Source organism: Polyodon spathula, chromosome 15, assembly GCF_017654505.1.
Source record: "Polyodon spathula isolate WHYD16114869_AA chromosome 15, ASM1765450v1, whole genome shotgun sequence".
NCBI classification, from domain to species: Eukaryota; Metazoa; Chordata; class Actinopteri; order Acipenseriformes; family Polyodontidae; genus Polyodon; species Polyodon spathula.
The window spans coordinates 18,293,160-18,316,751 of NC_054548.1; the positions used below are offsets into that span (position 1 = coordinate 18,293,160).

The 23,592-nt window shown below is 37.1% G+C and overlaps 1 protein-coding gene across 5 annotated transcripts in view; it reads left to right on the plus strand.

Moving 5' to 3' along the window:
• The window catches only part of LOC121327836 (ubiquitin-associated domain-containing protein 2-like), a 79,607-nt gene extending 57,237 nt beyond the window's left edge, over positions 1-22,370 (plus strand). For 4 of the 5 annotated variants that reach the window (XM_041272080.1, XM_041272083.1, XM_041272082.1 and 1 more), the window contains 3 exons: positions 907-1,152; positions 5,978-6,106; positions 8,104-9,177. In XM_041272080.1, the coding sequence (XP_041128014.1) occupies positions 907-1,152; positions 5,978-6,106; positions 8,104-8,211 (483 nt within the window). In that variant the 3' untranslated portion in view covers positions 8,212-9,177. Of the gene's footprint in view, positions 1-906; positions 1,153-5,977; positions 6,107-8,103; positions 9,178-22,054 lie in introns of those variants that run through there. The other variant, XM_041272081.1, reaches the window with a different exon arrangement.
• Positions 22,371-23,592: the final 1,222 nt, after the last annotated feature.

The following is a 23,592-nucleotide window of genomic DNA, read 5'->3' on the forward strand; positions in this document are numbered from 1 at the left end:
GCACTATTTGTTGTTTCAGCACCGCAGTGGAATTGCAATTGGTCGTTTAATGTGGGAAGAAGGCTGCCATTACTTAATGGTAACACTGCCTAAAATGCCAAGCCATCAGTTATCTTTGACAGTTGGTACTTTTAAAAGCTTTTAGGATAGAGGCATCACAGTTAAAGGGTAGGTCTTTTTTATTCCATTAAGATTTTAGCTTAGTTTTGTAGCTGAAAACAAAATGCTGGGCAGGTACATCTTGATAAAGAACTGTCAAAATCCTTTTGTTTGTCGATCTGGCTAGGGTCCAGACATCAGACAAAAGACTATTATGATATTTATCTTACGCACTACTTTTGGTAGATGTGGATGACTATAAAAAGTGTCACTTTGAAAAGTCTCTTTTCCTGTTGCCACACAACCTGGGTGCCACAAGTTTGTAGCCCCAGCCCCAAAAGAAAAACTAGTTACAGTTTTCAGAATTGCATGCACAAAAAACAGGAACATCAAAATGAAGGAAAACAGAAAATAAATTCCCATGTGCCACTTAATAGAGATGTTGAGAATGGATGAGAATAAGAAGACAGGACAAAGTATTGAGTCTGGCTTTGGGGAACAGGTTTGAGGTCTATAGCATTTTCCTTACTTTATCCAAATCAGAGCAAAAATAACATCTGGAAGACAAAAGGATATTCAGTTTTACTGGTTTCCCGAAGACAGTGACATAAAAAAAAAAATGCAAACAACCACCCAGACAGTGAATGCAGTAGTAGTTAGCAGCGCACAATTAGTTTTTCAGGGTGGATTTTCACACCAAGTACTGACGAAGTGGCTACTATAAAAGTCTAGCTTGTGATCACCCCTTATAAATAAACCATATTGTAATCAGTTTGGCTGATGTTTTTGTGTTGTTCTTGCTTGCAGACTTCTGGCATGCTTTACCACAAGAATGTTTTTAAAACGCAAAATGTTATATTCATCCCCGACTGGGTTGCCCGATGTGGCTCTTACACCCTTGAGCCTCTCTTCTCCATCGATGAGCCGACCCTCGAGTCTGCTGTTGGAATGGGAGCCACACTGGACATCCAGCGGCAACAGAGAATGGACCGGCTGGATCAACAGCTGCTGCTTTCACAGCTCCCACACATGAGGAGGAACACACAGCAGCAGGTACTGGTTATAGTTCCCAGTGTGTTTGCCTTATGCACAGATTGTGTCTGTCTGTCACAATCTACACGGTAAACACAATAAATGTCTTTGCACCAAGCATTTGTCATACCCTCCTAGCCTCCTACAGATGTTTCAGACTGCATTTGCGAAAACTACTTGGTTTTAATACAAATATACTGTGCAGTTATTATGTGATTACACGTGCACTGGTTGTTTTGTAAATGTAGCTGTAAAAACACGATTTTTTTTTTTTAAGCAGTAATAGCTACAGTATAACACAAAGCATGAAAGGTGGCTTCTGCCAAATGTTATACGGTATAGAAGCAGGATGTGGCTTCACATATTCCAAGCATGGGCACTAACGTAGGTAGTAGTTTTGATGTACAAAAGTGTACAAAATCAAGCATCGTGAAAGGCTTATTGGAAAATTGCAATCACCCTCTGTTTTGTTTTGAAGAGTCATTTTCTGTGAGAAAATGTCAATGCTTATAGACTTTTCTATGATCCTGATTTTGGAAACTGAGGATTATGAGAGCGAGGGAAGATTCCATTAAGGGTATTCTTTCAGATTTAAAAATAGAGATATTTTATGGTGTTTAAATTATACAACAACTGGACACTGCTCCATTGCTTTCAATGTGTTATTCAATAATTAACAAACCCTGTTCTAAAACCACTGCTTACTGATGAAACGCTTCACTATCTCCCAAAAATGAACTCTCTCAGTAGATTACAATGAATATTTTGGACAAACCGAGGTGAGTGAATGAATAGTTAAAGTTGTAGTATAATACCGATAATGGCATTGCTGTGGTGTGTTCCTCCAATACTATGTAACACAATTTTTGTTCCTGGGTAGTAAGTGTTATTTCCTAATTGCTTATACCTCAAAAGTATAGAAAATGGCTATTATTCCCCACAAACTTTGCTTTTGTGACCAGGACAGGTAAATTTCAAAATATCACTATTTCCAATGAGAAAACGGGCGCTTTTGTGTCTTTTCGTTCACATAAAGTCAGAAAAAAACAACATATGAATCCAAATTAACATGTATTTATACTAAAGTAATACAAAAATGACTACAAAAGATTTAGAAGTGAGTAGTTTTTCGAGATTTACGATTATACTATAAATAATATATATATATATATATATATATATATATATATATATATATATATATATATATATATATATATATATGTTACACGGTGTAATGAAACTCCCTCGTTCAAGTAATGCCCTCGACCTCCCGTATTGGACTTTATTGACTGGGTAATTCCATTATTACCTTGTAACACACCACAGTTTTTTAAAAAAAAATTTAATGCAATGGCAGAAGACCCTCCACTATGAGAAGCCTACTGTATCTTCTGTAGATACTGTAGTGTTTTCCCCTCACACACAATAAAACTGAGCACCATCTTGTTTCCTTGATTCCTCTGCTGATGTCCAATGCATTTGTAACTTAACATTTTGAGTTTGCTGGTTTTCAGACGTGTTTTACAAGTAAAATATTGAAAATAGCATTCCCCTCAGTAAGGCAGAATTAAACACAACGGCACTGCGGAAATTAACACAGGATAGGAGTGCTTGTCATCTGGAAGGATGTGTTGTGTGATTTTGAGTCAGAGCACCATTGAAACGTCTGTGTTATAGTAATAAAAACATTTGTACATCAAGGTGTACTCACGTGTAATTAATATAAGTTTTGTATTCGGCCGCCAGGATATGAAAGGGAATAGGACTTCATTCAAAATGATCAAGCCCAGCAGACTTGATTTCTGTGCAAAGCTTGTACTAGTTTCTCCACCACAGCGCTAGAAACGAAAGGTAAACGGTATTCTTTTTTGAAAGAACTACTTTCTCAGCAGCATTGAGGCATATTCATACATTGAGAAAATAAAACAAAACGATAAAGTAATATTTAAAAAAAAAGTTTTCTTTTTAATTTAAAACATTGCTGTAAAGTTAAGACAACTGCAGCGGGTGTGATTAACTTGAGATAATCACATCCCTAAAGGGTTAAAGACACACTGCTTCATTTAATGCCTTTAGAGGTGTGATTTGTTTTGATTTAACAAACATTTGTAACATTAATTGTCCTGGATAAATTGTCACCAGTCATCTTTCCAGCAAGCAATTACCTATCAAGCAGGAAGTTGAGTGTGCACAGGATGTAAAAATACTTGGAATGTGAATGTAAAATAAGCTAGAAAGTTCCATTGGTGACCTTGGTTTCTTCATCTACCTAATATAGTCTGGATTCTCCCCTAGTGTGTTTCCCTGTGAAAACGGGCTTGGTAAAATCCCCTTCATACCAAAGGGGAATCATAAAATACTACCCAAAGGATTTTCCTGCTAGTAAACCCCCTGTTGGATAGTAAAACAGAGTAGACACAATAGAGAAAATGTGTTTTGTATGCTCTGATTACTTGTGAATTTTTATACTGTAGATGGTGTGTGTGTGTATAGATATATATTATATAATACTCACATATTGTATGTTGGCTTTTCATGTTTAATCTATACAGAGCAGGCTATATGTGAAGAATCTTATCAAAGATTAGTCATAATCTGATTGAGGCTTCACTAACTACTTTCATAAACCAAGCTTGTGTATTTATGAAAATGGCATCATTAAACCAGACAAGAAGCAGTGTGATTACTGTCTGTGTGACTTCCACAAAGAAGCAGTGCGTTTGTCCCAGTGCAAAGGCTGTGTGTATCAGAGGTAAAATTGCTTTCTGAAGAATGGTAAACAGTGAGTGTATTTACCATTTTGACATGTCCCTAGACTGAGGGAATCTCCCTTTTAGTTGTAGTTCTTTTTTTTTTTTTTTTTTTTTTTTTTCCTTAAGGTACCTAAATTTAACTGCCATTGAGGCACTGAAAACAACAAAATGCAGAACAGATTTGGTGGTACACCACACACACACACACACACACACACACACACACACACACACACACACTAAACAAAGACTGGGGCCTCATGCTACATAGCCGTTCTTGAGAACCACACTCAAACATTTTAATTAATCCAGCTCAAAGCGTTCACACTAAAGTACTGTTTCATGTTTAGTCAGGCAACGCGTGCACACACTATTAAAGTAGTCTGGTTATAGTTCCTAGCAACGCAGTGGACTGTGGGACTTCATATGACATTATCCCACTATGCACTGCATTTTATGTTTACAACCCAGCAAATATATCATAATCTGTGTGTGTTGTTTTGAACACTGAAGTTCTCCTTGACCAATTTCATCGCTCCAGATATCAGTATGCCTTGATTTTGGGGTCTGATAACGTCCATCCATGATGCACCATTTTACAACAAGACTCAGAAATTGTATATGGTACAGTAGTATTGATAGTCGTTCTCAACTCCTTCAGACGTCTGTTCTGAGTACTGTATTTGTATTGTCCATGTGCTTTTTATTCGTTCTGAATCTTGTTAAACTCAGAGGAACCCGAGATTACCGCAGCTATTGACAAGTGATTGCTTAACACGCTGTCTTAGTCAGAAATCAAAGAAAGTAATTCCACATAATTGCCTTGTGCCCTCTGAATGCCAGTTATTGCTTGTTAAGGTAAACAACAGAATCAGCCAAGAATTTAAGAACTTCACGATTTTTTAGAAATATTATTTAATATCGCTCAAAATATAGCTATTCTTACATCGCTTACCCTAGCTTATTTATGTCCTGCCTCTGCTCACTAATGATTGGGCAGCTGCAAAACCAGGGCAGATCTTTGATTTTCCCATTGGTTAAACTCACACCCTCAACTGAAATGGAGAATAGCTTCAACAGTGTATGTCCCACCTCTGCTCACTCATGATTAGACACCTGCGTAACAAGGGGCTTTGACTGTCCCATTCGTTAAACCTACTGAAGACCTTCAACTGTTTATGTCCTGCCTCTGCTCACTTATGATTGGACTGCTGCAGAGAAAATGAATCTTCTATTGGTTGATTTTATTTTATAAAAAAATAAAATTCTGCACAATTTCAATTGTAAAAAAAAACTAATAATAATAATCTGCAATCAACTCTGTTTAGTCGATTAATCGGTCTGATAATGTGTTAAGGAGTAGTCCTAGTTAAACTGGATGCTCATAAAGCAGCTCCGGAACTGCTGTGGCCTACTTGTTCTGAAACATTTAGCTTTTACATTGAATAAATACATGTAAAGATGTAGCATTTCCCTGTTGGAAAACATATTTTTGATTTAATTTATTTTCCTTTATTTTGTTAACCATACAAATAAAGAAGTAAGCAGTGCCAAAGTGTTGTTAAATAGGACAGTAGGAAACCATGTTGATTTTTATAATGTAGTCAGACAAAGACAGACTTGAATGAAATTATTAATAGGTACTAATCACATTAGGGTACAGTGCTAACCCTTATATTGCTCAACCCATATGCAGACATTATGCATTGATATAACATGTTGTATGTAGTGTTGCACAAACATTTACCTTTTACTCTTTTGATTTATAGATATGAGTGAAAGGACATTGACATCCCCTGTTGCATGTAGGGTGTTTAGTACTATTTGTAACCATAATGCAAAACAATAGTTTTAGATGGTATGACTGGCAGAAGCTGGTAGCAGCTGTAAGTTGGCTTTGAACTTAACAGCCAGGGAGTTGTGAAAGAACATGTTTTTAAAGGAAATGCAGTGGGTTTGTTCATCATGAAGAAACGATTAGATTAGACCTTTATTTATGAATACTGTTCCCCAGTTCTTTTTCTTTGTAATTAAAAAGCAGCTGTAAATGAACTCGTTGCTGGCTCTGAATGTTGGTGCTTCCTCTCCAGGGAGGTCAAATCAACTGGAACAGGTTTTTCCCCTCTCTGCGTCAGAGGTGGAACGCTAACCATCAAGCTGATCCACGGCTGGCCCAAAACACTCCTGCCAATCCCCTCCAAGAAGTGTCAGAAGAGCAGGTGGGAGCATATTTTCTTCTTTTTGTATTGGACTCTTTAAAAACTGCGTACATGCGAGTCTTACACAACATATCTGCAGAATGCTCTAGAAATATAGGAAAAAGTAAAACAGCACTTACATGGCGTTGGTAAAGTACACACAAAACAAAAAACAGAAATACCGAAAATAATATTTCTGTGCAAAGCAGCTTGCTAAAACTTCTTTTTTTTTTTTTTTAAATAAGGAAGTTGTAGTGGTTGTAGTCTTTTGACAGTTCTTTGGGTTTTATAAAACAAATGCAAACGGCTCCATAGAATGACACAAATGGGGTGGAGAATAATACAGTATTCTGTAATCTGCATTCCCTGTTCCGGGGTCTTTATTGCACCTACAGCATTCTGTCTGCCAATTTCACCCCACCCAACTGGATATTTCTGTTTTATACGTTCTTTAGTTCTGTTCATATGTATTCCTTTCCATTTGTCTCTCTCCAAGGGCTGCTTTCTGTCAGTGATAGCACTGCAGTGCAGTTTTGTCATGTGGAGTTTTAAATTGCTATATTTCAAGATTATTTAAAAAAAAAAAAAAAATTCCCCTCTGTGCTATTAATCTTGCTAGAGACTAAAAATCATTTGAGTGATATTGCCTCACCGCAAGCATTGGAGCCACCATGTTATCAAACCTCCTCCTTGTCACACTTTTTTTTTTGCTGGCAGAGGACAATAAGGTAAAAAAGAGAGACCATACTTTTTGTTCTCGAGGCGTGCTCCTGGTACTGAACTATTGATGCATAGTAATCGCTGTTTTCCTATAAAGTTCTCAATCAACATGATTTTCAAATAAGGAAAATGTACAAATCTCTTAAGTATGTACAACATAACACCCGGTCTGATTAATAGCATGATATCCATTTACATTACTTTTTTTTTTTTAATATTGAATAGTTTATTTTTAAATCAAGTAAGTTTGCTGCATTGTCTACAAAGTTTATCAAACACTAGTTTTTATACTTTTTCTCAAACATAACATACAAAATATAATGTTTATTTTCTCTGTTGGTATTCTTTAGTTTTCTAGAGGAGAGAACCACCCCTCTCTAGTGGTTGTTGGAAGAATTCATTCTGCCTGGTTTAAAATTTGACACTTGCCTGGATATTTTGCAGTTCTTAATAAAACCCTGTGATCAGTACAATACACTATACGTAATACCCAAGTGCTGTTGTGGGTGTTCTATAGAGTTTTTTGTTTCATATTTGAATTCAGAGCTCCCTACAGCAATGGCAATGTTTAATTTGTAAATCAAAAATAAGTTACTTAATTAAATCTATCCTCATCAGTAAATTAATTTCATGTGGGATGACCATAAAACATGATGGTTTTGTTAATGCAAAAATAATCAATTTGTAAGTAAACACAAACAACTTGAGACTTTGTTCCTGTATTTACTGTATGTCTTCCCTCAACTGATTCCTTTTGTGCTACCCACTTAGAACCATTGTGTATTGTCTCAATAATAATAATAATAATAATAATAATAATAATAATATACCTAGGAGTGACAAAGCACTAAATCTCTAAGGTCCTTGTTTTATTGTTCAGTATGGAGAGGGGTCATTTTTATGTCAAGAAAAAACAATTAATTTCACACTTATTGTAAATCCATTTTATTGGCATGCCATTAATTGTAACTTTATTTTACGAAATCTTTTTAATTGCTAACTTAAATGTCTGTTAGCTGTTAATTGATGTTAGCTTTTTGTGCTCCATTTCTAAAATGTAGGGCTTCTAATTCTTTGTTTCCTGGAAATGGTTTTCAAAAGAGGCCACAGATTTAAAGTGTTTGAAATACACACCTGTTGTATTTGAAATATTTATTGTGGGATATACTGGTATGCAAACTCCACAGTAACTTGCCAAAAGTTTCTGCGAAGGGGCACATTGTATGGAAATGGGGGATGGCACAGTAGCTAATTCCTGGTAGTAAGTCTGATTCCAACAGTGTTATTTTCTGTTGCAGGTGGCTAGACTTATGGAGATGGGCTTTTCCAGGGTGGATGCTTTAGAAGCACTAAGAGCTTCAAATAATGACATTAATATGGCTACTAACTTTCTACTACAGCACTGAGAGCTGTTTCACAAATGTGGTCAACGTGGTCACACAGTGAGAGAAGGAATAACGTCACATACCAAGTGGGTATTTTGAAGTTCCTTTATAAAACACTGCTAGTTTGCATTTTTATTTCTTTGAAATGGGCGCTAAACAACCGGAAATTACTGTGTGGTTTCAGAAGGGCAGTAACAGGATGGATAGTTGATGATTGCAAGATCATATTTAATTGTTAAGTATACGCATTAAAAAGTATAGATGATATTCTATTGCATGTTTAATTGAAGGAGTTTTTTAAAACATATATATAAAAAAGAATCTGGCAAGTTCTTATAAATTACTAGGAGTCTCAAAATGAATGCACTTGTGCTGGTAAAGGGTTTATCATGTCAAATACAGTGAACTTGGTATTTGCTTTATAATCCCTAATTACTGAATTGGTGTTTAACTTTGCAGTCTGATGAACATAACCTTTAGTGAGTAGAGGTGCTACTTTTAATTTTACTTTATATATACTGTAATGATGACTAATCGTACCTTTTAATATTAAATATAAACAAGAATATACTGTGTTTGCATGAACACATTGTATTTGTATATGTCTACCGGTACTTTAATTTGTCGGAAAAACAAAACAGATCCCATGGTAATAATGGTGATCAAGCCATTAAAATAATATCTCATTTTTCTCATCAGCATTCACTTCAAGTTATGAAGTTGCACCAGAAAATGTTCCAACCCTACAGTTTGTTTTCATAGAACACCACCTGTGTTATTAGATTTGTTCATGAATGTTCTTGCACACCACAATATAAAGCACACAAATGGAATGTATGAATACAGTATATGGCAAATGGTCTGTCACTCACTTGCAAGGTTTGGTTAATTAAAAAGTAAGCAGTTGTTTTTGTAAGTCCCCTTTTGTAAGTTAAGCACTTTCCTGCAAATGATTTTAAAGTCTTTAATAAAGCCTACCTCACCGACTGTTCCTCTTTGTGTCCACTTCTTTGCTGTTTTTTTTTTTTTTTTTAATAGGTAGTTGGTGTAAACCTGGAGTCTATTCATGATCGTAACAGTGATGGTAAATAAATGTTTTTTACTTGGATTATGAAAATGAAAAAAAAGCAAACATTCTACAATGCAAAAGAAGCACCTTATCAAGGCAAGTCTTCAGAAACTGCTTCACAAAAAGATCAGGACCTTTAATCCCACTCAACAGAACTTGCCTGTTTAATTAAAAACAAGGGAAAATGAATATGTATACACTTAAAAAGTAAGAGGGTGTAAGTGTTCTATAAACACAGCACACAGCAGCCGAGTGAGCAGCTTCACAGAATGACGTGTTTTGGCACTAATGGGCCAGACAGGCCTGCATTGGTTGAATCATCAAGCACCCAGGATTATCTGGAAAATGAAAACATGTATGTCGGATTGACCTTGAAGAACTTAGTAAATAGAGGCAGCATAAAAGGAGTGGAGTCAAATTGTTCAAAACATTGATGGCTGTATGACAGCTGCCAAAAGCAAGTAAATGAGAATAGTGATTTACTGCTCTACCTACTCTATGTTCTGACTCTATGTTGACTACATAGTATTAGTAACAAAAAATAATAAAGCCAAAATAGAGTGACATTTCAATACATGTATGGACATGCTGGGTAGATACTGCCAAAATTGAGAATTGATGATTGGTTTCCCTGTCTTAAACCACACATGAAAATTATAATTTATTCTGATACACGCAGGAACATAGAACTGTATGACTTGTGAAATGAAGTCGGATTTGTTCAAATGTTGTCTCTAGCAGCTAAAATGTTTGAATACTATGACCAGAAAGTATTTCCTCATTAAATTGTGCATGGCACGGTGATAAAAATGATAATGCAAGTAGCAGTTAGGATTTTAGTGGTACCCTGGCTCTGTGTTAGCTACACTGGCTATCTGTCAGGTTCCACATAACCTTTACAGTTATCTTGTTATGTTACATTTGAAATCTGAACTACCTCTCTGAACAGCTCACCTTTATACACCCAGCCACTAGCTGAGTTCATCCAATGCATACCTTCTTCACCATACACCCTTAGGTTACCATTGGAGCCTGCCTGCTCCTAGCTGTCAATTGATATCTCCGGTGGAGTGGTACTCGGAGACAATTAGAAATGCTTCTACTTCATCACTTACCAATTCAAAATTGATCTTTATTTTAGAGCCCCCTTTACTGTTCTTGCACAAAAAACAGGTGCAAATGTTTTTTTTTTTTTTTTCTTGAAACAGTTTAGGATGGTTAGTTTTGTTTCCCTTTTTGGCTGCCAAATAATAGTTTCAGCAGCTGCCTGAAGATATTCCACATGATGTGTGTGTGTGGGGGGTGGGGGTGGGGCGTTGATTTTTAGATAGACATGCACAAACAAATGGTAACTACTTTAGTCACCTGTTTTTGTAGGATATTGTGCAGTGGACCCTTTCAAGATTCTTAATTTTTCAAAATCTGAAAGCCAGCTACAACAATAAAGGGAGGCATTAGAAACATGTTACCTTTACCTGAAAATGTACTTTCATTCTTGTGATGTGTTTTCTACCTGACAAGTGCTGTTAATAGTGCTTTCTCGGCTGAAGGGATGGATTGAGTGAAGAGGCACGGCAGTGCTCCGTGCCTCAATAAAGATGTATAAGAGCAGAAACAAGTACATAAAGGCAAAGCCCCGTTTTTGTTTTCCCTGTAGATTGCAGAGTAAGTGTTCATGGATTAAATGGCTGTACCTGAGGACTCCAGTGTACAACTGTGTACGACTGTTTTTTTATGTTTTTTTTTTTTTTCTGTAGCACTGGAAATGCTTTTTTTCCCCATTTCATCTGTCTCGTTCTAATTGAAATGTCTCAGATATACTGTATTTGTTGTGGTGCTTTCACATGGGCTCAGGAGCTGCTCTTCACTTCTACTTGCCTATCATATATATGAAACCTGGGGCTGGATCGGCCAATGGCTTTATACGTGTAGGAGCCACACTATCTAGTGATCTTCTAAAGAAACAATAGAAGTCTGAGATTACAGTAACATACAGCTATGGCCAAACATTTGCATCACCCTATAGAATTAACTGATTTTGCTTCATAAAGTCAAATGGAACCTGCTCAATAATGTTAACATCATTTGTAATTTTCTATATACTTAACGAAAAACTGACGAAAATATATGTGACATTTTGAAATCTAACATGAAATTTTATACTACTATTATGGCTTCCAGTAGGCTTTTGTGATAACATTTTGTAGTTTCTTTGATTACATGTTAAATAAAAGATCTAAATTATGTTTCAATCCTAAATGGTGATGCAAAACCTTTGGCCATAGCTGTAATTAACCAGGGGCTACATTTAAATAATGCATCAAAGTGAAGTATTGGAGCAAGATATCGGAGCACGGCTGCAGGACATGATTTGTTTAATGCATACATTTGTTACACTTTAATGTATAGATATGTAGTTGCAAGTGTGATCTTGTTCCTCTCATACTCATCTATGCCACTTTCTTTCATCTCCTTATATAATATCCTTTCAAGCTGTATTGTGCTTCACATTCAATTCATCTTCTTGCCCTTGAAATATTCTTTCAGATCACTTACACTGATTGAGGAATTCATTAAATTATACAACCGTATTAAAGACGGTCCAGAAGATGGCAGCAACATCATTTGTCAAGCTTAAAGAAAGGAACCAAAAGTTTGCATCTCATGAAACTAACTTTATTAGTAACTTGTTGATTGTAGTAATGAAATAAATCAGTGTGAATAGCCTGCTGAGATTCCTTCACCATACAGTTGCATAAAATGGGAAACTGACATTTTGAATTTTGACAAAATAATCTGTGGCTTGCTAACACCATATTGACAGATATCTTTCTGACAACATTCTACTTGTATCTTATTTTACTGTAGCATATGCCCAAACGATTACACAATCTAGGCTTTTGATTTGTCCTGACTACACTAGATTACATCTCTTCACCAGTAAGACAGCATACACACAAGGTACTAACTTATAACACAGTAACACCTTGAGGAAGGTGAGCAATGGGGGGGAATATATTAATTGCCCCATACCATCCAGTCTTATAAGAGGCTGGGGATCAGTGACCAATCTGTTTCTGTAAAGAACTGGAATGGATTTTGTCTTGCTAGTTCATGAATCTTCCGGAGAGAATAATACAAGCAAACATAAAATAAACTAGTATTACAATTTCATACATTATATATATATTTAAAAAAAGAGTGGTCATATCAACAGAAATACTGTAGATATTTTATTTATTAGTATTTATACCATAGCTTTATTTGCAGAATTTTGTATTGAGACTTTGTGTTTGCTTTTACATCTTGTTATTAATTGGGATAATTAATTGAAGGTTCTGAGGTACAACATTCATTAATATCATTAATGTGTTTTCCAGTAGAATAGCTGATCTGTGTGGTGTGCAGGGTGAGTCATTTAGTCAGGGCAGTGCAGGTTTGTGTCCTGGATGTGCAGAGTCGCTGGTCATCGCTGGTGATTTCAGAGGGAGCATCACATTGTTTCTGGTGTACATAACATTTCATTCTCCACTATACAAATATTGAATATATGGAAGACTCGGGCGTTGTGCAACATGAGACGGTTCAAGTGCCTCCAGCCCCCAAGAAGTCTGTATATTTGATGATGCAGGCACCCTGAAGGGCTTTATGCATTTATAATCCAGGTCAAACAGTGGTGTTAAATAATAAAAAAAAGTAGAAGTATTTTATAGGGCAAAAAAAAAAAGTTTTTTGTTAAATATCCTTACGCTAATGAAGGGATCACAAAAGTATTCCCATTTATAACTTTGAACTACACATTAAGTTAAGCTGAGTAAACTGATTTAATTGAAACATGCAAAAGTAAGTAAATATTTATTTTTGATGTGTTGAATTGCACTTTGCCATTGAAAAGATTCACCAGGAAGCGAAGCTGAGACAGCACTGAATTCATTTTTTCTGTGAGTGCAAGACATTGTTGTTTCAGCAGAACAGGGGACATTGCAGTTGTATTCAAACTTTTATTTCTAATGTATTTGTATAATCACTAGTCAAAATAGCAGCCTCCACTAGGACCCAGCGGAAACACCAATCAGCTGAGGAAACGTTGGTGCGCAATGCATTATGGTCGATTTCAAGCAGAGAGGAGAAGGAAGAGTCCAATAGGAAGAAAAAGTTTTTTTTTTTTGCTTTTCATTGTGAAATTTCTCAGTCAGGATATGATTTCTGATGTCTATGTTCTCAATACTATAAATAAAAGATGATATTGGAACACTGGGATCTTACTGTCATAAAGTGGCTGTGAGACATTCCCTCTTGTCCAATGAAGCTCTTTTCAAGTTCACAATGCAAAGGGGCCAATCTGAATGAAATTAATTTAGCCCCAGCAACAGAAACTGTCCCCCCTACTCTTGAAACTAACGTTATGCCATTGGTTGCAACCGAATATAATTATGGTGCATTTCAGATGTTATTTTTCTATGGATTTTGCCTTTGTTCTCATAATACAGAGAAATGCATAATACATGATAGTAGCATTGTACATGAAATAGTAGCAGCAACACAACAGCTAATAGCAGATATCAGTCTTAAAGATCATGGAAAGATGGGTCTTGAGAGTTGATTTAAAGCGAGCGACGGTGGGAGCATCACACACCAAAGCTGGGAGAGAGTTCCAAAGAGTCGGAGCCATGAAGCTAAACGAGTGTTCTCCAAGTGTGGTGCACTTTTGCTTGGGGATAACAAGCAGGCCAGAGTCGGAGGACCTCAGCTTGCGGGCAGGGACAGCAGGTTGAGGAGGTACTTGGGACCTGTGTGATGAAGGGCATTGTAGGTGAGCAGGCGAGTTTTGAAAATAATCCTGAACCTTACAGGTAGCCAGTGCAGATGGGCAAGACGGGGGGTGATGTGATCACGTTTTTTACATCTGGTAAGGATCCTGGCAGTGGCATTCTGAACTAGCTGCAGTTGGTTTATGGTGCGTGCCAGGAGACCACCATATAGAGAGTTGCAGTAGTCGAGACGAGAGGAGACAAATGCACGACAAAGTATCTGCAACTGGGAAGGAAAGGTAGGGACAGACTTTGGAGATGTTTCGAAGATGGTAGAAGGAAGATTTGACCACAGAGAAGATGTGGGCATCAAAGGAGAGGTTTCTATCAAGAAGTACACCAAGGCTTTGTACTGTGGGATAAGGCAAAAACAGACTTTCTGAAGTTCAGGGCAACTATATTTAGAAGATTGTTAAGTTGAGTTTTAGCTCCTACTAGGAGTTCAGATTTGCTAGTGCAGCTGAAGAAAATTGGCAGACGTCCAGGCCTCGATGTCTTGAATTGAAGCAGAGATCCCGACCATGGCAGAGGGGCTACCAGGGTCTAGTTTTATGTAGAGCTGGGTGTCCTCAGCATAGGAGTGAAACATGAGGCTGTGTTGGCAGATGAGGTGACCCAACAGAGGGAGCACCAGCATCAGCATTGAGCAGGAGATCATTCACAATCCGGAGCAGAGTAGTTTCAGTAAAGGGATGCAGCCAGAAACCAGACTGTAGAGATGTTTCATCAGCTGACTGGCTGCAGCCCTTTCGAGAGTTTTTGAGAGAAAATGGAGATTGGAGATGGGATGGAAATTAAATACATCAGCTGGGTCAAGGGAGGGTTTTTTGAGTACCAGCATAACTTGGGCAAGCTTAAGGGCAGCAGGAACTGAGCCAGGTTAGTCCAGGGACAGGTTGAGAGTGTTCATAATGGAGGGAGCAAGATCAGAAGCACTGAGATGGACAAGGTTAGTTGGCCAGGGGTCCAGGGGGAATGTCAGTAGTTGATTTCAACAGTAAGCCAGAAACATAAGCAACGGAGAGAGGAGAGGAGAGAAGGAGGAGAGGCAGGAGGGGCAAACCGGAGAAGCGTCAAGACGGTCAAGTAGTAAACTGGGTTTGTGGTAGATGTCAGTGGTATAGTAATCCGCCCAATTCTGAAAGAAAAGTAAGCATTATAAAGCAAAGAAAGGTATGGCAAAAGATGGCAAACTAGAGTAAATGCACAGCATAGCCATGAAAAAGGATAGAAAAACTAGTAAGTTACAGTGCAGATTTATCGTGGTAAATCTTATAAGGGCATGCCCATGGGAGAGTTGGTTAAATCATTGAGGCAAAGCTACAATTTCCAGTATTGTTATTGCATCAAAAAAAAAAAAAAAAAAAAAACTTGTTTTCTGCAGTTTCACCAATAGTCACCAATAGTAAGTGTATATAACTGACTCTCTTTACCAAACATGAAGAACAGAACTGTTAGACACCAGTGTAGACATTATACACTGCATATTGCATGCATAGTTTCAGTGTATGCAAATGTTCTGTTTAACTGTATCTAAACCAAAAATAAGAAAAAGCAGAAGTCTGGTTTTCTTTAATCTGATGCTTTGCACATATTTGTTCTCTTTTGCAGTAGCAAAAAGTTAAACATACAGATGTTATCTGTGTGCAGCGTGTACTGATAAGAACTCCAGGTAACTTGCAGGGTTAGGTCTTTCTTTATGAGGGTATACAACCTTGTTCTATTTCACTGCCAGCGTGGAAAATATTAATGTCTGCTAAAAGAACAATATATACAAATGCATACAAACTTTGCAAACAAAGTCTTGTATGGCAAAATAAATATACATCAGTGAGATAATACAGGTAGATACATCAAAACTAATTTCTGCAGTGGCTTTTGTTCATTGTGGTCAGGTTGTTTTTACAGATAGGAATGTACTATGTGCACTGTCCTTGCTGTACAAATGAACTGTAATTATCAACATATTGGAAGAAATGTGGTAATATACCAATATCAATGAGATCTTGAGTTTGAATCTCAAGCATAGATTACATTGTGTTTTCCCCCACAAAAAAATACAAGTTCTGATGATTCTTAATCAGTAGTTTGAAAAAGGTCAACAAGAGCGAGTGACTATATTTGAAAGCTTTGATTACTAATGAACTTTTGTTATTATCATGCATCTGTCTTACAATCAGCTCACTGAGAGTTTTTATCATCTGTCACATAGCTTTACATCTCTTGGCACAGTATTATAATTTAGACTGTTTACTTTTTTACCATTTAAAGGCTGAGTCTTGGTAACTGCTCATGAATTCAGTGAAACGTTTGTTACCAAAACGTACCTATATTATGAATTTAGGTTGCCATGGTCCTGGAGTAGTGAAAACTGCCTCTCAGAATTTGAAACAAGTTTTATAAGATGTTTTCTTACTGAATATTAAATAAAAATCTGCAATTTATGCATGTGTCCACTGTTTGGTTAGATTACTACACTAGTGACTCACTGAAAAACAACCATTAGCTTGCTTTACACACCTTGTTGGTATTCCTGGCACCCTACTGATTGCGCCACGAGCTTGTGTTTGTCTGTTGGCACAGTGAATACAATTTGTTTTGCTACAGGGGATTGTGACTGGGCGCAAGCACTGTTGTATTGTTGCTCTTTCAGTTTGGCAGAGATAGGGTTAATCCTATCCCTGCCAAATACACGTGCAGACTGGGACTTAAGTGATTAATTAACAATCAATTAAGCCCAAACACCGCTATATATATACATGGAGCAGCCTATCCACTTCCGGGGAGAAGAACTCAGGGCAAGGAGCAGAGCAGAGCAGAGCAGAGCAAAGGAACCAAATCAAACCAAACCAAACCAAACCAAACACCACAGTTCTGTTTCTGTTTATTTCCCAGACTGAAAGCAGGTAAATACCTCCAGAACACCCAGAGATTACCTGCCAGCCCAGCATCTACAGCTGTGCATGTTAACAAGGATACCATTTGGTTCTTACTTGGACTCTGTAGTATATAGTCTCATCATTTTTAGAGACACTGTACCAGTTATTTTGATGAATATTTATTTTAGTTTTGTTTGTAAATAAATATGCACAAAAGTGCGTAAACTGCCTCCTTTTGCCTGTGCCTGCTATTTTACAGCCATTCAAGGCTGCACCACAAAGCTGCTCGTTCACAGGGATACTGAGTTGTTTTTTTACAAAAACACACTCTTCTACTTTCTACTGTGTAACTTTTACAAAGCATATGCCTAGAACTATATTTAGAAACTGAACATACAAAAAGTGTTCTACATTTTGTAAGACCACTTGTGTCTTTTTTTAAGCTGTATGGTGAAAGCAAACCTGCAACATTGTACCACAGAGCTTGAAGACAGAGATGTAGTCTCTCGTGAGTAAATGGGGCAGCAAAGATAAGAGACTCTGTGGTTTCCTTTTTTCCAGGTAGAGCTCCACCTCCATTCCACTCCTTTGCAAGCTGTAGACTCCCACAAAGCGTTACAGTATGTTGAGAGAGTCGCTCACTTCGCTTTCATGGATGATGCGGATTGAAGATAAATCTTTGAGAATGTCTCTCATTTACTCTTGTAAATGAAAAACGAGTGAATAACACGTACATTGGAAATTCAGATGTTCTCAGAACATGTCACACACCCTCATAAAAGCATTACTAATCCAAGTGCAGTTTCCAGTGTTTACCACCAATATACCACGTTCCCCTTCCTTTGTATGTGCTTGGAGTCAACAGCTGTTGTGTTTCTCCAGACTAGCACTCTTCAGCAAGACATATAAAAAAACAATCCGCCAATAGTTGGAAGTTTAACTGACCAGGAAAGCTCACTTTCCTAGACAGAATATTCTTGTTAAAGTAAATATTTAGACCTACTTCTGGACTATGTGGTCCTCCTCGCTTATTAGTAGTAACTACATTTATGAGGTATTGTGTTGTCGGACCTTTGTAATACAATAATATTTTTGATTCACCTGCATTTTTAGGAGGTTTTACAACAAAATACATTTAGGGCATACAGTACAGTAAAATAAATGTAAAATAAGCTGTTAACCATATAGCAAAGCTCTTTATAAAGGTGTTTTTTTTTTACCTTGTACCTGTTGTCTTTTAAGAAGGCGCAAAATATTATAAAAGCCGACATCCTACAGCCATATTTTGGAGGAAGATTGCAGGTGAGATATCTTCATCGGTCTGTGCAGGCTTTTATGTAATCGATTGCAGATGTACAATAGTAGGCATTGGCAGATTAACAAACAATGTGTGTGCGTGTATAATGCTCATTGTTCTAACCCCTCAAGAAAACAATACATTTTTAACTTCCATTTTAAGGTACTGTATTGTATTGTTGCAAGATTAGGTGTTGTTTTTTAATGTTGCTATGCTTTGTCTGGGTATTTTCTTTAACTCAATGTAAAGGCAAGCTTGGGGAAAGTTACTGATAGGGACACACTCTGTATTTGGGTCTGATATGATGTATGGAGATTTACTGGGTCTTGTACTCTTCCTGCATCTTGTTCTAATCTCTTGTAGTGATATCTTATTAGCAGGATGTGTGTGTCAAATGCATGAATTGTGATTATGTTTATTAGTAGCACCAAGAAAAAAGTATAGGATGATACCAAGCTGCAGAACAGTTACAAAAAGAAAGAATTGTTGAAGGATGGTGCACCAGAGGTTAGCTATAAAAATACTTATTTAGAGATATTTGTTAGACCAGAGGAAGAAAAGACTGCAATACAAAATAAAATAACTCCCTCTCTATAATGCCCATATACTGAAGCAAAAATGCAACTTTCCGTGAATTAACCGTGCATAAAGCACCATGTTATCAATGCTATATATTTTACAAAAAAAAAGGTAACATTCCCACTCATGGATCATTTTAATTAGCAGTTTTTAAACTATAAATAGTCTGGCTAAACGGCGGTCAGGAGTTCAATTCGAAGTGACGGCCGGATCAGGCGAGGAGAAGAGGGAATGGGCTCGTCCCAAGTTCGGCTTCCGGAGCGGGGCTGAAGCGAAGCTGAAGTATTTTGTATCCCGGAGAAATACATTAGCAAAGATAACCATGTAATAGGCCTAATATTTATTTAGTTATAAAACACATGCTGAATAAAATGTCTATGCTATAAAGTGCCAGCGCAGCTTTTCTTCAGTTCAGACACTGTATTAAAAAGAGAGAGACAGAAACAGAAGTTAGACTGAGAAGTTGTTTACAGTTTGAACAGCACCAGTATTTTATTTACTGTAGAAATATTGCATGAATCACTAGTATGGGGAATTGGGGGACATGCTGTAGGAGCGTTATATCCTAGGCGTGTTATAACCACTGATCTATAAACACTGGATATAGCACGTGACACTGTCAGGCTAAGGCAAGGGTTGAAGTCACCGAAGTTTCCCATGTCCAACTTACCCCACCCAACCAAACCTCTCCTGCTATGTTTGTGTATTAAATTCTCCATTCATTTGAACAATATGCCTCGCTGCTCAGCTTTTGCCTGCAGCAAGTTATCGACTAAGGGATGTGGCAAGACGTCCACTTGTAAGTATTCATTTTAGGTTCATAAGGTATCAGTTAAAATAATTTTGTTGACTTTCAAAATGAACCAAGTCACACCTCGGACACTCCCGCCTACCTGCTTAATAATATAATAGTTTCTGTTATTTCATGTAGTTTTTGAAATATTGATTAAGATATGTATATATTTTATATATTTTAAAGTAATGTTTGTTAGTTATTTCATTTAGTTTTTGAAATGTTTACTTTTAAGTGCAATAGTGTAATGTTTGTTTTCTAATTTTGTTTTAGAATATTTATTTTCTAAATCCTCTTAATAAGTTAATTGTTATTGAAAACTTTTCTTTCTGTATTTTTTTTTTCCATGGTATTAGATCTGTTTTGACTAAGAGAGGGAAAGTAAAAACCAAGAAACTTGTAGTGAGTCATAAAAATGAGACCCCCCCCCCCCCCCCCCCAACACACACACACACACACACACACACACACACATACTTACATCCATAGTAGATAGCCCATGTTTATATATCTATAGCATAGATATACATAAAAAAATTGGAGTTAGCATAGATTCTATAGATAAAACCAAGCTGGCTAACCATTCTAAATAATTGTGTGTGTGTATATGTGTATACTATATATTTTTATATATATATATAATATATATATTTATATATATATATATATATATATATATATATATATATATATATATATATATTAGCAGTTATTTTGAGAAGATAAATAAATGACTTTACAATTTTCATTAATCTCAATTAACGTTTCCCCAGTGAAATTTTCCCCATCTTCAATTTAGAATAAAGAGTCTGTACACATAGCGAACGTATGAAATACATTTTACTTTAAAATAAAAGGGTAACCCTAGGAAAAAAACCAAACAAACAAAAAAAATTCAATTCCTGGAAGCAGGCTTGCCACTTCCCTGGAATCAGAAACTTCTGTGAACTCAGCTTTAAACGCTGCACAACCGCGCTGTGTTAACTCTTTTTCTTTTCAACAGCCTACATTGCTTTACGATTGCAGTAATACAGATTTACACCTCACCCGCTTGGTGTGGTGACTGTGTTTCTCCCATCGTTGAATTACAATGTATGTAAGCCTATATTGTTTTCCTATTACTGCCTTTGCAGTTAAAAAAAGAAAAAAAAAAGCTGCACACTTTTTCTTCCTGTCTAACACACTGGAGCACATGGTCCAGAACCAGGTAATCGCCACACTGCACCCTTGTGCATCACCATTCGCTTCCCTGTACTGCTCTACTGATTGCCTACTGCAGCCACTCGAGCCTGTGTATGCAACCCGGTGTATGCTATGCGCTACCCTGGGTTGTTTTGACTACACGTGGTTAAGACTAGGCACCTCTCGGTGCCGAGACGCTCTATGCCTCGGTGCTTAACGCCTCAGCATGTCAACAACACCAGCACTCGGTGCTCCGATTCTTCAGTACTGTATTATACCTCACTCAGTGTCCTCGGTGCTTCTGCACCTTTGGTGTCTGAGTGCTTCAGTACACAGGTCTACACCCTCTGGTGTTTAAACAACGCCCTTAGGGCCATACAGACATCAAGCATGTCTAAATGCCATACCTGCACGTCCTGCACAACGTCCCCTGCTAAAACGGCTGATAATGCTGCACGGCGGTCACCCTAGATGTTTCAGAACTGGATGTCAGCATTGCTGAGGAGGACCGTGATGTGACTTCAGTAGCAGCCCTACCCCCCCTGACCATTTCTTGAACCAGAGGTAGAGGAATTGCTGCAGCGCTCTCACTGAGAACGCAAGGTGTCTTGGCAGGTAGCCTCCCCTCCTGTACTCTGGTACGGGAGAGAACGTGATGCTAGCGTCTGCCGTACTTGCTAGAGTGTCTGACCAGGCAAATGGTTTATAACAGTGGACCGAAAGGACGCGTATTCCACATCCCTATTCGTCCAGCGCACAGGAAGTATCTCCTCTTCGCCTTTCAGGGGAGCGCTTCGAGTTTTCTGTGCTGCCATTTGGCCTCTCCACATTTTCCAGAGGTCATTACCCCAATTATTGCCCTATAGCAACTATTTTGCAGTTTCTGCAAGGGCCGTTAGAGTCGGGTTGATCCATCTCTGCGTTGAAAGTGTACCTATATCCACATATAATGTCTCAGTCCTAAAATTCTAGGGTGATATAAAACTTTTGGCCATAGCTGTACATCAAATGAATTCATTGTATTTAATAAGTTAATGCTTTTAGGTCAAGTCTACATTCCAACACACAGAAACTGCATTTATTTAAAAAATATAAGAACTCTTAACACATCTGTAGGGATGCTTCTGATTTATTTTAATATTTTAAGAAGCAAAAAGTATGCAATTATTATTTATTTTATTTAGTCGTTGCCAATTATTTTTATTATTTTCACCCAATTTGATATGTCCAATTAATTTAATTTTCTTTTTTTAGGGTCAGCACGCTGCTACGACCCCTGCGCTGACAAAGGGAGCGGCGAAGATGAACACAAGCACTCCTATATCACATTTACTGTTGAAATGTGTCTCAATTTAGCAGAGCCATTATGGAAGTTTAACAATCAGAGCTCTACATTGGAGTAAGCTATGATTTTGTACAGTGTCAAAAGCATCTCTGTATAAGTCTTCTTTTCCATGGCAAATTTTGATAATAATGATTCATAAAACACTATCAAACATACGGTTCTCATCCTTTTATAATGCTACAGTCAGGAGCCATAGTTAAGAGACTGAACTGTTTGTACTCTGCCTTATAACAAGAATACTAGTGTTAGTGTAATGGCATTATGGGGCAAATGGGAGCCATGACTGTATCACCTTATAACCTGTTCTGCAGTATAAAGGGCCGCCTTACTGTATTAGTTTGAAAATGTACTATGTGTTGCTGTGTTAGAAGAAGCATTAAACATTGATTTAAAAAAAAAAGCAAAAAAAAAGCGCTACACTGTTTTGAACCAGACTATTATTTAATCTTCTACATGATCAAGTTTAGCTTTCGTGTTAAAGGACATACTGTTTCTGAAACACTCGGGTATACCCCAGGATGGGCGTAAAAGGCATGAACAGTTTATTGTAGATAAGACATCACTTCAGCTTTCCCTTGAACTCTATGCGAGAAGCCACTGTCTATATATTTCACAATTATTCATAATTACCTTAAACATTTCTGACTAATCTCAATGAAAATTCGATTAGACTTTTTAAAATCTTGTTTGCTATCTGTGAAGCTCACGCAATTCTTGAAATGAAAACTCAAGCCGTCATAACAATGTTGTAAAGTAAGGTTTATTTCTCAAAAATAATAAATCCAGTCCCCTTGATGTGACTTTCAATAAAAAAACAGTTTCATTCCGAGGCAAAGAGGAAAATCCAGTGAAACACAGTACACATATACAGACTGCACCTACAGATCTCAAAACAAAATAATACTGTAGGTTTACTCCTACAGGACTCTTCAGCACCATCAAATGAGTTTGATCAAGAATCCCCTAGTACAGAAAATACAATGGTTAAATAGAAGACAATAGCAGCCCCCCCACCTTGGAGTCGTCCAGCTGATGTCTTCTGTAGATCAAACCAGCTGAAGCTGGCCTGACTGTGGCTCTTACCTGGGATCGCAATCGGCATTTTAATTAACAAAGCAACTCATGTTTAACAAAGAGGTTCTCAACCATTGTCTAGATCATAAACTGACTGTTTACCTGCATGTTTACAGACCTACAAAGAGAACTGTAGCATTTACAATTAACACTTACAATGTGTTTACTGTGTTTAAGTGTTTTCCACAAAACCCATTCCAATATTTTGTCACGCAGGATGCATCTGAATAATTTCAAAGCAACTTTGTGCGAAAGAATTTCAAACTTTAAATCCAAACCGGTAAATCCAAATTGTGTATTTATTTAACAGATTATTTTAATTTTGAATTATTATTTTTTAAAACTTTAACAGTTTCCCCTGTTTTTTTTTTTT